Raw genomic sequence first — 17,710 nt, 5'->3', positions numbered from 1 at the left:
GTGGTCTCAAACCGTAAAACCATGTTTTGGCCCTTTCCTTTAAAGAAAATGTAAACAAACGCAATTTCAGAGAGTCTTCGGACATATGATCAGGTTGCATAGTCCGACAAATTTGTTCAAACTCTCTTACATGAGTATAGGGGTTCTCAGAATCGAACCCTCGAAATATAGGAAGTATTTGTATCATGCTTGCATTTATTTTAAAAGGGTTATTAGTTTGAGGTAATACAATACATGATAATGGAATTTTTATTGACGGATACATGTATTCACGGAGAGCATGAGGTTGGCCCATTTTGAAATGACACAAAGCCCACTATTTGGTTTTTAATGGGTTTGGATTTTTGGGAAAAATTTGGTTTTTTGATGGGATATATTTGAAAAGAAAATTTGGTTTAAAAATGGGAGCAAAGTAGAAATTTGGTTTTAAAATTGGGAGCAAAAGATTTTTTTTTTTTTTTTTGCAAAAGAAAATAAAATTTTGGTTTTTGAATGGGAGCAAGCCCACTGTTTGTCCTCTAATGGAATGGAAGGAAGGCTGCGGCCCACGAAACACTAGGTTTTAATTTTGAAAGTTTAATTTGGACCAGTTGGTTAAGGCCCGACGTTTGTTTTAAAACTTTGGTTTCGAGGTCCACTCTTGAGTGGAAGCAAGCCCACAATCAGTTATAAGCTCAGCTGGGTTTAAACCCAGAGTCCAAAATACAAGTCCAATGGAAGAATTTAAACAAGCCCACAAATTAAACAAACAAGCCCACAAATAAATTATTACAAACCCAACAGAAAATAAGAAAAGCCCAAAAATTGGCTTTAATATTACAAGCCCACAATTAAAAATTGGAAGCCCACAATTCGGGTTCTCTTAAATGGGTTACCTTTTAAGCACAACCCAGCTGCTCTGATATTGTTGCAAAAACCCAGTTGGGCTTTGGTTCTTTTCCTTGGTGGCGTCCCAGCAGAGGAAAAACAGGTTCAGAACAGCAGGTCCAACAACAAAAGAAGTGAAGCAGATGCAGATGCAAATGCTATGCAGTGAAATGCAAAATAGCCAAGAAAACAACAAGAAAAACACAGCACCAGTCCCCGGCAACGGCGCCAAAAACTTGGTGGGCCCGGAGATGTGTATAAAATTAAGCGTAATAAAAACGGGCCTACAGTAATACCGCAAGTGCACGGTCGTCAGTTGTAGCTCGTGCAAGTACGGGTCGATCCACAGAGACTGGGTGTGTTTTGTAGTGTTTAGCTTTTTTTTGGGTTCTAGTTGCTATTGTTGGGCTTTGGGTACCAATGGATTTTGGTAACCAATGGGTTATGATTGTGCTTTGGGCCTTTGAGTTCTTTGGGAATGAACTGGGCTTTAGCTTTAGCCTATCAGTACACTAGGATTTTGGATAGAACTGTGGACTGGGCTTAACAGCTCACTTGTGAACTGGGCTTGGTAGTGAACTAGGCTTTGGTTTTGAATTTGGGCTTGGGTTCTTTTGATGTGTACTGGGATTGGTAACAGTGAACTGGGCCTTAGGCCTTAACCTGAACTGTGGTCTTAGCTGAGGCAAGCTCAGTGCAGCAGCAGCAGTGGCTTCAGCAGCAGCAGAAGGGTAATGCAGGCTGCTCAGGGAAGCATAACAGGGAAAAACAAGGCAATATAGCAAAGGGAAAGACCAAGGCAGTGAGGATGGAAATGGAGATAGTATCAATATATACAATGTGGCAATATATACAATGATAAAACAACAGTAATCTACATGTGCATATTAACAATGGCATAAGCAAACAGCAAACAACAATGATGATGGTGAAGGTGATAATGGCATAAAGAATGACAAAGAGATAAACCAAGGCCTAAGCCAAGGGCAGGGGAGATGTTTGCAGCTGTGGCTAAGCTAAGACTTAGAGTCCACCCTTGTGACCTAGCCAGATAGTGTAGTTCTAGGTTGAATTGAACATCCTATGCATACAAAAAGGGAATAGCAAGATAAACAGCTTGCTCAACTGATGTGCTCCTAGAATTGATTGTCTTTTGACAGTACAATCAATCACAAGCACTAGTGAGCACTGAATTCTCCCATTGCTCAATCAAATCAGTGCACTGAGGTTTCTAGCCTAACATTCCACTATCTAACAGTCCACTAAAGCTTCATCTGAGCCTCACCAGTGAACTCAGAACATGAGAAAACAAATGGAACAACACATGATTAACAGGAACAACACAACATTTAAACTAACAAACATGAACATCAACAGGAAATTAAAACAGGGAAAGAAACTAACACACATGAACATCAACAGGATATTAAGAGTAGAACATATACAGAACATCAAAGTTCTGGACACTGGCTATTCCAGCATAAGTTTTTTACATCACACCCACAGTATCTATTTATAGTTACAAGCACAATTAGGGTTCTACACAAAAAATCCCCAAATTGACAGTAGACTAGGGTTTTGATTTTCGAGCTTACCAAACGTGATAAGACGAGTCCGTCTTCAACCCATGCTTCTTCTCCCTTCTCTGCTCCTTCCCATGCCTTCAATTTCTCTTTCTAGCTTCACTAATTCGTCAACCATTCACCTAGGGTTTCGGCAGGGGAGAAATTGACGAATTAGGGGGCTATAAAGATGGGTAATAGTTGTATGAAGGTAGGGGTGATGATGGTGGAGGTGTGGTGGTGGTAGAGGAGTTGGTGATGGAGTCAGAGCAGGTGGAGAAGGTGGTGGTGGTTCTGCAGAGGGATGGAGAAGAAGGAGGAGGTCGATAGAATGGGAAGAAGGGGCTGTTTGGCGATGGGGTATAGGTATTGGGTACTCGGGTGTTGAGCGGCTTCATCAAATTTTGATGTTCTGTGACTCTGAGCTGCGGGATGCGAAGATGGTTGGTAGATCTAACGGTAATATAAGAGATGAATCACTTCGACCGTCGGATTGTGAAATACAACGAAGTCAACGGTGTTAGATGATGTTAGGTACTGTAGTGTTAAGCGGAAGTATCGAGATTTGATGCGCAGGCAAAGGAGCGACCGTAGGATCTAAATGTGATCTAATCTGAAGGCTTGGAATTTAGGCACTATGGTGTTTTGCAGGGACTTCAGATTTTGATGCACGATGAAGAAGCGACCATTGGATGATGAGATGGATCCAATCTAACGGCTGAGAATGGAGGCGGGTAAGGATATAGAAAATGGGTTTGGGTAAGGGTTTTGGGCCTTGGGTATGCCAAGCCCATATCTTCTTTAAGAACAATTCTTCCTTCTTGAGCCTATTCCTAGCTTTTTGGACGTGCGCTCCATTCTTTGCGGCTTCCTTGCGTAATTTCTTCCGGCTTTTCACTACTCTTCAGCTCTTTTCTGCTCCGCAAGTCATCCAAACTTTATTTATTACCTAAAAATGCAAAATTAAGTAAGAAAAATATTTATTCTTGAAAACAATGAAAATACAGAATATGGGATAAAATGTAGAATTACTGCACAAAAGATGAGTTAAATGCCAACAAAAAGGGATAAATATATACAATATTAGGCACTCATCAGCAGAGACATCAAGTCAGTTCGGTGATTATATGAGTGTGCAAAAGGAGATTGACGAAGATATCAGGATGAGTGTTGTACATTGTTTGGTTCAGTTTCACATTAAATTAGGCTTCTCTTAAATATAGCCCACATTTTATTAACCACAGCCCCTTTTAACCATAGCCCACAATATTTTTCAATTTATTAACCATAGCCCATATCATAGCCCACACCGAGTTAGCATAAATCGGTTTCTAGTAGAGGCGAATTAAGTTCAGACGATCCAACTCAGTTAATTCAGTTATTAAAACTAGATTCTAAAACGATTTGCACAAACCCTTTTTCTAAAACCTGCCAACCACACACCCTCTAGCTATAAACCCTAAAATTTCTTTTCAAAATTGGTTCCAAAAAAATCAATCAATCAAATCATCAGGGGATGAATTAAAGAAGAAAGAATCAAATCAGGAACTTTTTATTCTCACGGAGACTCTGGTGAACGCGAGAGCATTGGTTGGAGTTAGAAAAGGTCCGAAGAATTGATTCTTCACGGAGGGGGAAGTTTCCTTAAGATTTAATCATCGGAAAATAAAAATCCAGGGACTTTTAAATTTCATGGATGGGGAAGTGTCCGTGATTGAATTCAAACTAGTCATCTATGTCTTCTTCATCTTCTCAATTTCCATTTTATTCTTGGCCTTAGTGCTCTCTTCTCTGTTTCAAGTCCAAATCCTCCGAGCACTCAATACAACCACAAAAACACCGATCATCAATTGAAGCATCTTCTTACGAGTTTGTGGATATAACTTTTGCTCCTTATGGTGAGTACTGGAGATAGGTTAGGAAAATAACAATGGCGGAACTGTTGAGCGTGAAGAGGGTACAATCGTTTCATGCTGTCAGGGCAGAAGAGGTGGCTACACTGATTGAACTCATTCATCGATATTCTTCTTCTTTGTTTTGTTAACAACGTCATATGTCGAGTTTCTTTTGGAAGGAAAAATGAAGAAGAAATTGATACCATGGCAAGAGTAAGTTTCACAGATACCAATACCAACAACAATTACAAAGTCAGGTGAAAAGAAAAATCACATTGGGTCTGGTGGCCGAGAATTCACTGAATTCCCGACCACCAGAGCCTCCGTGAAAAAATAGTGACACTGAAAAAATATTCGTAGAAAACTTAAAATAAGTCACCGTAGGTCGTGGTATACGAGAATTGAATGAATTCTCGACCGTCAGAGCCTCTGTGAAAATATATTCATCCTGAAAAAGCATGTGTAGACATATAGAAAAGTATTAAAACAAGATTAAACTTAAATAAACGAGATTAAAACATGCAATACAAAAGATAAAAATTGAATAACCTTATAGTATCCTAAACAAAACTAAAACTTTGAAAGTAACTCAACAAAAAAGTTTAATACTTGAATCATAATAGAACTCTAATCAAAAAGGCAGAAATCTAAGCTAAGGTCTATGGTTTCAATAGGACCATCTTGGACTTGTGATGGACACGTTCATTCCATCCTTGATGCATTCTTTCATAATGAGGAGTCCGCAAAAGTACCGCTTCTTTGCATATGTTTTCCCATCCGGGATACATTTGGTGGTATGGGAGCTGCTGGTTTGAAGATTGCATTCACAAAATGCCGATTATCTATATTGAAGATTGATACATTCTTGACATCTCTAGGGGGGCCGGTAGTCAAGAGTAAGAAGCAGTTGTCCCCTTTGTCAGAAATAATTGTAAAGATACAGTTGAATGCTGAAGCAAAAATATATCCCATCTCAGGCAAGGTCATCCAGTAATCCTTTGTCGCAATACTGTAAGTGTATTTAAGAGCTTTAGTTACTTTTTTATAACTTTCCTCTCCACTCATCTGTGGGACATGCAAGTTGCGGTTCTTCTCTAGTTCATTCAGCATGTGTTTCTTGACAGTTCTCCAACCATCTACCGGACATAATCCATACATTTCGGCAAAAACACGAAATCCACAATGACCATCCGGAGCAACATTTTCCAATATTTCAACTATATGAAGAGATATGTTTTGATCCATTTTTGCCATATCTGAATTTAGGTGATCCAAGTATTCGTCATTATCATTTTTATATGCCCGGGTAGGTTTCCCAAATATATCAATAGTTTTAGGCTTCTTGGTATATTTGCGAGGATTTCTTAACGAAGGAGCCTTGTTGCAGTTGCGAGGTGTTTTTGACGAAGGTAAGTTGCTTGCTTGGGAACATAACATATTTTTCTTGGCGGTCGAATTCTTTCTTTTTCTTGTAGAAACATTTTTCGACTTTGTAGTTTTTTAACCAAGAATTCTCTCCCATTTGAACGGATCTCTCGTACATGACTTGGGCTTTGATTTTTGTTTCTTGGTCATAGAGGCACTTTCACAAAGAAGACCCTTTACTGAAAAACACCCTTTGGTTTCTTGCATTAGTGTTGATCTTGGATCTGCTATCTCATTTAAATTATCTAACATTTCTTGATGCTATTCTTGTGTAGATCCTTTAAACCTACACTTGATTTTTTCAACAATTGAGTCTCAATCTACATCTCCCACCACCTTCTTATGGACCGGTACCAGCGAGAGTTTTTTCCAATGTTCATCAATATAATCAAGCTGAAGTGTTTGACCCATGCGATATCATTTAGATATCTCACAAGCACAGGGCAACCCATGGGTTTTGCGAATCAAATGTTGACAACGTCCCGAATCTCTATTGCTCAAACTCTTGATTTGTCTTGAAATAAAATCCAACGCAGTCCTGGAAACATGATACACCAAATGCTTGATGTATGGACTACGACGATGTTCATGTAAGCCTATGTGTTTACTTTTTTCAAATGATGCACGGATTTTGATCCCCTGGTTAACCAAGCATTGTTCATATCCTGCCAACATTTTATAAAATTGCATGTAGAACTTTTAAGAATAGCATGATCACCTTCAACACGATTTGTCGTTCTATTACCGAAGTGTTTGATCTGATTAGTCCATGCACATACAAATTTCTCTTTATGAGCCAACTATTGTGTCTTAACATAAGAAATCCACTTTGGGTACTTCTTTCCCCATGCTCGTTGCATAACTCCAAAAGCTTTTGCATTCTTGTTCTGGCTAATTGTTTAAGTCGGAATTTCACCATACAATTGTAGATATTCGTCGTTGTTGAACAATTATCAGAATTTAGTTTCTTTAAGTGAGTTAATATTTGAGCAGGGGTAATTCAACTTAGTGACAATGAAATACAAAGATCCGTCTCTTTTGGTGTCAACCTCCCTGGGTGACGATGACCAGTAAGGTTTTCATATGATGGATGATTATGTGTTCTTTGCTTGTCGTAGTGCAAGTTGTGCGAGGCTCGGACAGGCCGGCATAAAACCCATGTTCAACTCTTAGGAGATTTTTCTCTAGTCGACCCGGTACTTGCTACTGGAAATGACTTTGTATTTCGGATTTCAGATGATTATGTGTTCCATTTTTCACACACGCAATCCATTTAACTCCATCCACACAAGTACCTCTCAATTCAAAAGGACATACACATTTTTTTTTGATCCCGCATCTCTTCTTTTTCTTTTCTTGTGTTGATAGATCACTTTGGAATTCTTTTGTATTTTCTCCACATGCAACCCGAACATTTCGCATGCGAAAATGGCGAAAGACCCTTTGCCGTTCGGTTTTGCTGCGATTTTCTAATAATCACAACTGTATGATTCTTCTTTCCGACTGATTGGAACCAATTATTCATGTCTTGACGATTTTCAAATAACTACAATAAATGATCAATAAATATTTCTAATTGTACTAACTATCAAATAATTAACTTCATTTTTAACATAAATGAATATGCAAAATTCCATACCCGATCGGTTGCAAAAGCATTTGTTAAATCGACAAAACCCGTGTCAAGAGGTTGGATTGATGTATATGCATATGCATGATTTGGTACATCATTTTGATTTTGTATAGTATATGTATGATTTAATTACGCAAATCAAGATATAATCATAATAAAATAGTTCAATCAATAATTACAAATACAACATGTAACTAAATAATAAGATAAAACATTTGTAGTATTACCTCATTATAAAAAATCAAGGTATTAGTAGAATTGTTGGTACCAACATGATCTTCCAGTAAGTTTCCAATTGATTTTTCTAGGGTTTCAGATGGTGTAAACAGAGAAATTGATGAATTTTCTTATATTTTAATAGCAAATATTAAATAATAATTTTATGAACTTTGTATCTAGTAACAACGAGGGTTCTAAGATTAAAAAATATTTTTTTTTCTTATGTATATAAGCTCTCATACGAAAGTAAGAAAAAACCTAAGGCCATGTTTGAGAACTTTGACAACATAAAACTTAGCTAGGGAAGAATTTTCTCTAACTCGATTAGAGTTATCATAAGATGTATTAGTAAAGATGTTGTTTGTCCTTCTATTGTATCCATCACAGGTTTATTATATATTATGTTTGTCTCACCATACTCTAACCCCATATTTTTACAAAATAGTCCTATATTAAGGAAAAAATTATACGGAGGAAAATATGAAAATATAAAAATTAATCAAAAATTAATAAAAAAAAAATGAAAAATTAAAATAACTACTTATATAACCGCCTAACCTAGGTAAGGATATTGGTATCCTAGCTATTTTGGAGAATACCATAACCTTACTTTTTTGGGTTCCTAAAATCAAGGAAGATTTAGTAATTCCTGTTCAAGATTAGGATTGCAGTGAGACAAACATATTTTTATTGTATTTTCTTGATAACCCAACCTAGGATAGGAATTTCCAAGGGGCCAAACACGACCTAAAAGAAAAAAAAGAAATCTAAAACGTTTTTTATAAACGGTTATTATTGATTCACTGGGTCACTGATTTTTCAACTCACTCTTTCACAAGTTTTCTCCAATGTCTCAATGTATATCCTCCTGAAAATAAAGATCTGAAATTAGTACAATCCATTCGATATAGTGACACCAACAAGTTACCAATTTATAAGAAGAGAAACTCCCTCTTAATCAGAAGTAAGTCTGGGTTGTGCATGTTCCACCTAAAAACCCTTAGGTAAGAATGCAAATTGGCAAATGCAAGAACCCAATACCCGTCTCTGCTTGGAGTCTTCATTAATGACCCGATACCGGACTTTAGAAGTATCTTTACACAATAGGATTTTGTTTCCTTGACGTCATTAGCAAGTAATAAAATCCCAATCCTGTTAGGAACAGAATAATAATTCGAACTCTTATGTAACTCGGATAGTTCCTATATAAATACTCCCCTAACTCCATCCTCCGATCATATCATCTTTAGACGCCTTGAGTTTTCGTTGTCTTTTCTCTCTAGCCATTCTCTTATTATTCTAGAATCTCATATAAATTTATTGCAAGATTGAAAACATGTCGAAGTCGGAGATCGTGTGTTTTGGTGAAATGTTAATCGATTTCGTGCCAAACGAATCCGGTGTATCACTAGCTGAATCAGCTGGTTTTCTCAAGGCTCCCGGTGGTGCTCCTGCCAATGTCGCTTGCGCTATTACGAAGCTTGGTGGTTCTTCTGCTTTCATTGGAAAGTTTGGAGAAGATGAATTTGGACATATGTTGGTTGATGTGTTGAAAGAGAATGGAGTAAACAGTGAAGGTGTTTGCTTTGATAAGGATGCAAGAACAGCACTTGCTTTTGTAACGTTGAAGAAAGACGGTGAAAGAGAGTTTATGTTTTACAGAAACCCGAGCGCTGACATGATGTTGAAAGAATCTGATCTTAACATGGGTTTGATCAAACAAGCTAAAATCTTTCACTACGGTTCTATTAGCTTGATCACCGAACCTTGTCGTTCCGCTCATATGGCTGCCATGAAAGCTGCTAGGGAGGCTGGTGCTTTACTTTCTTATGATCCTAACGTAAGGGAACCACTCTGGCCTTCTGCTGAAGCTTGCCGTGAAGGTATCAAGAGCATATGGACAAGTGCTGATGTTATCAAGGTCAGTGATGACGAGGTAAAATTCTTAACCCAAGGAGATGCGGCGGATGAGAAGAACGTTTTGTCACTCTGGTACGACGGTTTGAAGTTGCTGTTAGTAACTGATGGGGAGAAAGGGTGCAGATACTTCACAAAGAACTTCAGAGGAGCCGTGAAAGGATTCTCGGTAAACACAGTGGATACTACAGGAGCTGGTGATGCTTTTGTTGGTTCATTACTTTGTTCGGCTGCCAAAGACTCATCAATTCTGGAAGACGAAAGCAAATTGAGAGAAGCTCTTAGGATGGCCAATGCTTGTGGCGCAATCTGTACAACTAGGAAAGGAGCAATTCCAGCGCTCCCAGACAATGCTGCTGCCCAGAAGCTCATCTCGGATTTTCACTAGATGATGAATTCGCTATTATTCTACTTTAATTGCCTAGTAGCTCTTTCTTTATATGTTGTTTTTAACATTCAGTTTTACCTTACAATTTGCTTCTCTTATTTCTTCTTTCAGAGATAAATTTTTTGTTTAACCTCTGGTAGAATACTTGAAAATCCTTTTCTTCAATATATCTTCTCTTCTTATAAAAAAAAACTGATACAGCAACATTTAATATACTAATAACTTTACTTTGTAAAGTTGAGATTATGAAAAACGCTTGGGGGTTATTTGAACTGATGGAGAAGAAAAACTTGAAACCCGATCAGATAACTTATAATTCAATGATTAAAAAGGTCCGTGTTTGGCAGGTAGGCTGCAAGCAGCGAATAAATAGTTTGACTCGATGGTGGATAGGACCTCGAGCCAAATGAGTTTGATCAACGGGTATTGCAATTTGCAAAAATCGTAGGTTAGATGAAGCCATGCAGTTTACTGCAGGTACTCACAGTATTTATCTTACACGAATTATATGCATGACAGATATTTCTTTCACGACCATAGCACACTGCCTGACACCATCAAACAAAATGCTAACCTTGCAGTCCACGCAATCTGGAAGATCCTAGTAATTGTTGTTGCTAAATTTTGTATGAAGTCTATGAAATTTTTTTGGTTATGCAGGACAATCAAACAATAATATATAATGGACAAACTGACCGTAAGTGAGAAAAAAGTTAGAAGAAAGTTAGAAGAACAAAACAAAATTTAGCACCCAAACACAAAATAACTGTTTAAAATTTAATTCATGCATGCATCAATGGAGTAGCAGGATATATCATCTTCAATTCACTCTCCTTATTTGAGGTTAGGTGCTATGTGTCCGGGCTCGAAGTGGGTCCGGCGGTACGTAAGGGTCTTACAAAATGGTATTAGAGCAAGGTGGAGCTACCGGGAGTCGGGTTGAAGAGTGGTTATGGAATGTCAGTCGGAAGGTCGCAGATGGAGCTAAAGATAAATATGGTGATATATAAGCTAGACATTCTCCCTACATAGTACCGAGGCTTTTTAGATTAAAACCCGGTACCTAACCTTAAGGTGGGCAAGTGGGGACAGTATCGGTGTTATGTGGCCGTGCCCGGAATGGGTGTGGCGGTGCGTAGTGGTCCTACAGATATCATTCAGAGAGATCTAGAGAAGCTGGTAAGGAACCATTCAAGAGAGAAGCTGGTTATAACATACGCAGAGCAGAGAAATTAAAAGTTGTGTTAAGACGGAGATGATTAAGATGGAGTTTAAGAAAGCATCCGCTCTAGGTCCTAGAAGAGCAATTCTTGCTGTATAGCAGCAGCGTAAAGTTAATAAAGATTCAGTAATCGATATCGATAAACAAGATGTGAAGAATCCTCTGGCAGTAGTAGAGTACGTTGAAGACTTAACAAGTTCTATAAACTGGCAGAAAGATCAAGTCAGGTTGGTGATTACATGAACATGCAAACCGAGATTGACGAGGCTATTAGGATGGGTCTAGTGGGTTGCTTGCTTCAATTTCATATCAAGTTAAAACTTACAACAGAAGTTATTTTTCTAGCAGTTCATATACTGGATCAATACCTTTCCGTTAATCTAGTCGCAGGAAAAGAATTCCCATTGGTTGGGTTAACTGCTTTAGTTCTAGCTGGTAAATATGAAGAAGATTCTGGGATACCAGTGGGAGACTATGTTAATGTGGCAGAAGGGGTTTATAGCAAAAAGCAGATATTGGATATGGAGAAATTAATCTTGAGGAAGCTTGGATGGACTTTAGCCATTCCTACTACATATCACTTCCTCGTGCGTTTTATCAAGGCTGCTGAAGCTGATAAAGAGATGGAGAACACAATAATTTACTTTGCAAAGTCTGGTCTGATGCAATAGACAGTGATGAAGTCGTATACCCCCTCCATCATAGCAGCATCTTGTGTCTACGCAGCAAATTGCATCCTCAAAAAGACCACTCTTTGGAGTGCAACCCTTAAGCATTATACGGGTTTCTGTGAATCGCAAGTTATGGAGTGCTCACAACGATTGGTGAATATGTGAAGACCTAAAGATGATAAAGAGCTTGAATTCTCTAAGCGATTGGTGAAGATATGAAGACCTGAAGTCGATAAAGATATTGTAATTGCTGTCGCTGTCGCTGTCAAGCTCTTTTATTTGTAAAAGAACTACATTGGGCTTGATCCCGTTATGGGTACGTAGGCAGCCGTGTAAGTTAATTTTTAGGCACGGTTCAGTTCCAAAAAATGTAAAAAAAATATTTGCCCAATTTACATGTGTTCTAGTCTAATATTTCTGTAAATATGTAGTAGTTTCTTTTAATAAATCACTTTTGTGTCCTTCGAATGTGTTTAGGAGATATAGCATAGCGTTACACAATTTGTTGTTCATTAATCTTTAGACTCTATATATTGAGTTCGATTAGACCTACAGAGGGCATGCCCGCGGAGAAAAACCTTAGATGAACTAGAATTTTCCACGGCACAAGAGATTTCTATTGTACGATTAGCTACCCTACAATGAGAAGAACATAAGGACTAGCGCTGATGTTATCAAGGTTAGAGACGACGAGGTACGATTCTTGACCCCAGGAGATGCGGCGGATGAGAAGAACGTTTTGTCACTCTGGTACGACAATTTGAAGTTGCTGTTAGTAACTGATGGGGAGAAAGGATGCAGGTACTTCACCAAGAACTTCAGCGGAGCTGTGAAAGGATTCTCGGTGAACATTAGTGGATACTTCAGGAGCTGGTGATTCTTTTGTTGGTTCATTCCTTCGCTCGGCTGCCAAAGATTCATCAATTCTGAAAGAAGAAAGCAAACTGAGAGAAGCTCTTAGGATGGCTAGTGCTTTCGGAGCAATCTGTACAACTAGGAAAGGAGCCATTCCAGCACTCGCAGACAATCCTGCTGCACAGCAGCTCATCTCGGGTTCCCACTAGATGATGAATTCTCTTTTGTTTTGTTTGAAGTTCTTTTTAATACTCAGTAATAAATGTATGAATTCGCCGCTTCTTAACATATTTGAAAGCTTCCCAAGCAGTAAGAATATCATTCTTATTACATCTAGCTAGCCCACAAATACCAGGTACATGACCATCACTATGAAGAGTACTACCACCTTCTAAGTAACCAAAAACTAAAGAACTGAATAAAGAATGATATATGTATGGGATTACCAGTGCAATAGCATAAAAGAGAGACATAGAAAGAAGCAGAAGTAAGGCAGTAAGTTAAGGAAACCTGGTAGCACCAGAAAAAACATCACAGAAATGGTAGGTCCAACATAAGAAACACCATGTAGAGCTTCAGACCACCATTCATAACAATTTTAGTTTTCTCCAATGTCTCAATTTATCTCTTGAATAAAGATCTAAAATTAGTACGATCCATTTGATATAGTGACAACAACAAATTACCAATTTATAAGAAGAGAAACTTCCACATTGTCAAAGGTAAAGTCTGTGTTGTGCATGTTCCACCTAAAAACCCTTAGGTAAGAAATGCAAATTGGCATATGCAACAACCAATATATCCTGATTGTGCATGGTAGGTAACAAACTCATGATCCTAGCTAGATAGTTGGCAAATTTGAACCTAATTGTAGCACATTTGGGTGCAAGTCGAACAAAGCTTATTCAGGAATTTGTGGACTCGACCTCCAACGACCCTGAAAATTTCACAACTAATTGCTGTCATTAACATCATCAACTAATCATCCCCATGCATTGTAAATTGGTTTTTCTCAATATATCTCTTGGACGAAATATATGCATTACATGAATTTCTTTCACCGACCACAGCTGAGTATCTGTCAGTCTGGCACCATCAACAAAACTCTGACCTTGCACCTCCTTGGAATATGGGAAATCCATGAAGTTTGTTATGTTAAAATGTACAAATATATACCTAGACAGAATCGGTAGATAAAAAAGTCTTTTGAGTATCAAATTTTGGTCATGTTTTACAAGTAAGGCTATCCTTGGAAAGGGGTACTCATTTCTTACGTGGTGCGACTAGGTTTCTTCTACCTATTCTTACTGCTTTTTCTTTCGATCTCTCGCTTTTGATTCAGTTCATAGTTTTCTGGTCAGAATTCTTTTAGTTAGATATATGAGGTTAATCAGACATCAGAGAAATGAAAAACCAAGCGATCTGACTTGCGTCAGACACCCCAACTCAAATCCAATCACACAAGGGGTTGCTGTTGTAGAGGTCCACGGTATATCAACGGCCGAAGTAAAACTTTAAGACTCAAGAACATCATCAACGGTTTGTAGTAGAGACAAACTTATGGAGACACCCACAGTAAAATATCCAGCACACATACGGGTATACATTGTGTCTGAAATATTACTTAAAATTTCTCAAGGTATACATTCTTTCTTTTTCTCCAAGGTTTCTGTAAACATGAATTTAGGTCAAAGATTACTGCAGCTTCATATAGGAGCAATATTTAGTAACTCATATCTACTGCACCATAATACTAAGATAATTGTGAGAAATTATTATTATGGTTCAAGAGGTTAATGCATACTGCACATAGTGAGGGAACATAAATCCCGATACCAAAAACCTAACTTTTTCGTAATGGTGCAGTGCAGGTTAAGCAATGCATTGGTGCAGGTTAAGAACATTCAAACCTATTTCCCTCTACTGTATTACGTGTTGTGCATGTGCTCACTTCACACACATATCTTGTACGTGTGACTGCAACAGTCTTGTCGGCTTATCACAGTATAAGTATGGGTCCGTTAGCTGTAAAGTAAGCTGAGTCATTTCCATCTCTATGTGTAATCAATGTGTGGAGTAAAATGTTTTGATTAATGATACACTCTGTTATGGTATTAGACGGGAGAGGTTAGGGTTTCTTCTTCCTCAACAAATCGATCCTGCTATCTTATTACATCATTTGATCTTCTTGTTCTTTGAAAGATCATTAGAGTGTTTTCAATTTCATCACACACAGAGAATTCTTCTGTTCACAATCTTGTTTTTCATTCAAGATTTGATTTTACATCTGAATATCAACTTCAGATCTTGATTTTCTTTTTCAATTTTCTTGAAATCTTTTCTTTAATTAATTACTATTTCTTTTATGATTGGTGAATTTCCTGCATCAAAATCAATGTAGAATCCTACTGCAACTTCGTTTTCTCGAGTTCCTCTCAATCAATTAACTGGATTTGTTAATCTGAAGCTAAAGGAGGATAATCACTATACCTGGAAGAATCTTAGACTCCGGTGATTCATAAATATATATAAGCTAATGCGTTTTATTGATGGTTCACATCCATGTCCTCCTCAATTTACTTCGCCGAGGAATGAGATGAATGGAATTGAGAATCAGTTGTTTCTAGACTGGATTGATGAAGATTCAACTATTATTATGTGGATAAATTCAACAATTTCAGATTCTGTCATCGCTTACTTCTCAAGATCAACAACTTCTCATCAATTATGGACAAGCATCGAAGAAATATTTTCCAGAGCTTCTTCTACTCATTCTATACAACTTCGTACAAAGATATTATCTCTCACACAAGGTACAAAATCTGTTCCTTCTCTGATTCATGAAATTCGCTCTTTATCAGATCAATTAGCAGTTGCAGGAGTGGTTATATTTGATAAGGAATTAGTTGATATAACTTTAAAATCTCTCAACTCGGATTATATTCCATTTACTACTTCCATGCGTCATCGTTATCCACCCATAACTAGTATTGAGTTACACAATAATCTGCTAAGTGAAGAAGTTGTAATTAGTGAGAGAATTAAACTAGCTAATCTAGAATAAGAAGCTAAGGCCTTCATGGCAAATAGAGATGGATTTATAGGTAGATATAATAATCACAGAGGAGGTTCTTATAGAGGAATAGGTTATCATGGTGGCAGACAGCATAGTGGTAGATTTCCAAATCCATCATTGTTTGCAAGAAATCCTTCAGGCAGAGGCTATTATGTTCCTGACAAAGAACCATGTCAAATTTACAAAAGTCCAACTCATCAAGATGATAATTGTCAACAAAGGCTTAATTTATCCTATCAAGGTAGATCACCAGCATCCAATCTCAGTGCTATGTTGGCTGCTGCTGACATCCACTAGTGGATAATGGGTGTTTAGCAACCCACATCCGAGACCCTCACTGACGGTAGCTGGACCGCCGACCATAGATAGCAGTCTCTGATATAATAAAAAACCGGACCACATTCGAGAGCTTAATAAGCAGTCTCAGAATAACAAAATTTATTTACCCTTTTATCCTTTTTGGAACTCCGATTCAGAGACACGTAGGCGTACGCTGTAGTTACTCTTTAAGATGTATGATGAACGGCTGGAGATGCTTAAGATTTGAGCCATTGATTGAGATGAGATGAATGGCTGGATCGTGAAGAAGAGACCTCGTTGTTATCGAGGATAAAAATACCTTCGTTCTCCTTCTAGCTGCGCCTCATCTTTCTCCTCTTCACACTCACTACTCATCCATTTCTTCTCCAACTTTTTCATCTCCAAGTTCTTCATCAGAGATGAACTTGCTGCAACTTTTACTTTAGGTATCTCCATCTTCTAAACTACTTCTATTTCAACATCCTTTTATCTTCATCAACAACTACCAAAATCCTATCTTCGTTTTTATCATCATAATCAGAAATCCCTAACTTTCTCTCTCGAAAATCAACAGGTATAAACCTTAATTTTTCTTATCTCACCTGTCTTTACTATGGCTGGATCGGGAAGAAACAACTTCGTTATTATCGAGGGACAAAATTTCAGATCTCTCCATGTACATCTTCTTTCGGTTCTTCTCCACTTCACTACACACCACCATAGCCGCGATTCACCGCCTCCATCAATCACCACAACAACAACCTCTTCTCCTTTAAGTATCTATTCATTACCGAAGAACCAAAAGATTGGTTTTCTTATTCATCTTCTCCTCTTTTTCTATCAAGTAAAGGTTATTTCTCTCACAAATACTAGAGCAGTGTAACTTTTAAGGTATAGTTTCAGTGTTAAATCGTTATTTTGTATAGATCTCTGTTTTTCAATATTATTTTATACTGAATTTTCCTATAATTGATAGTTATATTTTTTTAATGAGTTAGGGTTTTATACTTTAATTGAAGAATTGAGATAGTGGGGTGATTGGGTTTGGTTATTTTTCTAATTTCATGGATTCACCAACAGGAAAAAGAAGTATGAACTGATGTACCAACAATACAGTAATTTAATGGTTTGTTTTAGGATTACTTCTAGTTCTCTACTTCTGATTTTGTTTTCATTTTTGGGTTTGTTTTATGAAATATAACCCTAGGTTTTCTATTTGGGGTTTTTTGAATTTGATTTTGTACACATCTATGTTTCAGATGGAGGCTGGATTCTTAATGGGTTTTTTTTAAAAAGAGGGTCAGAAGATGAACTGGTGAAGAAATAATTGCTTTCTTAAGGCATTCTTTATCTAATTGATGTGGAGATTTATCTCTTTGGTCATGCAGGGACAGGGTAATACTAGTTTGGGTTTTTGCGATTAACAGAATGCAATAGAGGAGTCAAATTGGTGGTGGATTCTGATATTATTGTTGATGTTGCTCTTAAGGTTTTGCGGTGCTGATATTAATATTGTACTTGTAGTGCACAATGTACATTGAGGTGGCCTCTACACAATTATGATCAAAGGATTATTCATAATTTTTTTGTATTGTACAACGTAGTGAGATTGTGAAACTGGCAAAAAGATTTAATTCGTGTTGATTTTCAGGAACTATGTAGTAGCTCGTGAAGGAGATC

At 37.5% G+C, this 17,710-nt stretch overlaps 3 protein-coding genes across 3 annotated transcripts; all 3 read left to right on the top strand.

Annotated features, from left to right (window-relative positions):
* The first annotated feature begins 8,937 nt into the window (after positions 1-8,937).
* LOC113280772 (fructokinase-2-like) lies at positions 8,938-9,906 on the top strand. The gene has a single exon (XM_026529357.1). The coding sequence runs from the start codon at positions 8,938-8,940 to the stop codon at positions 9,904-9,906; it is 969 nt and encodes a 322-aa protein (XP_026385142.1).
* A 902-nt stretch (positions 9,907-10,808) lies between these two features.
* LOC113280771 (cyclin-B1-2-like) lies at positions 10,809-11,799 on the top strand. Its single transcript, XM_026529356.1, has 2 exons — positions 10,809-10,905; positions 11,342-11,799. Exons 1-2 carry the CDS (start codon positions 10,809-10,811, stop codon positions 11,797-11,799), a joined length of 555 nt encoding a protein of 184 aa, XP_026385141.1.
* A 3,241-nt stretch (positions 11,800-15,040) lies between these two features.
* LOC113278591 lies at positions 15,041-17,417 on the top strand. The gene is made up of 2 exons (XM_026527397.1): positions 15,041-15,467; positions 17,290-17,417. Exons 1-2 carry the CDS (start codon positions 15,191-15,193, stop codon positions 17,355-17,357), a joined length of 345 nt encoding a protein of 114 aa, XP_026383182.1. The 5' UTR covers positions 15,041-15,190; the 3' UTR covers positions 17,358-17,417.
* The last annotated feature ends 293 nt before the right edge of the window (positions 17,418-17,710 follow it).

This window comes from Papaver somniferum, chromosome 5 (genome assembly GCF_003573695.1).
Source record: "Papaver somniferum cultivar HN1 chromosome 5, ASM357369v1, whole genome shotgun sequence".
In the NCBI taxonomy this organism is placed as follows: Eukaryota; Viridiplantae; Streptophyta; class Magnoliopsida; order Ranunculales; family Papaveraceae; genus Papaver; species Papaver somniferum.
The sequence above is the reverse complement of the archived record's forward strand: the minus strand, read 5'-3'. Positions and strand labels throughout refer to the sequence as shown.

What these genes read in the sequence shown, in the direction of transcription:
- LOC113280772 (XM_026529357.1), top strand. Translation starts at nt 8,938, where the DNA reads ATGTCGAAGTCGGAGATCGTGTGTTTTGGTGAAATGTTAATCGATTTC.
- LOC113280771 (XM_026529356.1), top strand. Translation starts at nt 10,809, where the DNA reads ATGGTATTAGAGCAAGGTGGAGCTACCGGGAGTCGGGTTGAAGAGTGG. An exon ending in TGGAGCTAAAGATAAATATG is followed by an intron (nt 10,906 to 11,341) that starts GTGATATATAAG and finishes ATAAACTGGCAG; the next exon opens with AAAGATCAAGTCAGGTTGGT.
- LOC113278591 (XM_026527397.1), top strand. Translation starts at nt 15,191, where the DNA reads ATGCGTTTTATTGATGGTTCACATCCATGTCCTCCTCAATTTACTTCG. An exon ending in GATATTATCTCTCACACAAG is followed by an intron (nt 15,468 to 17,289) that starts GTACAAAATCTG and finishes TCTATGTTTCAG; the next exon opens with ATGGAGGCTGGATTCTTAAT.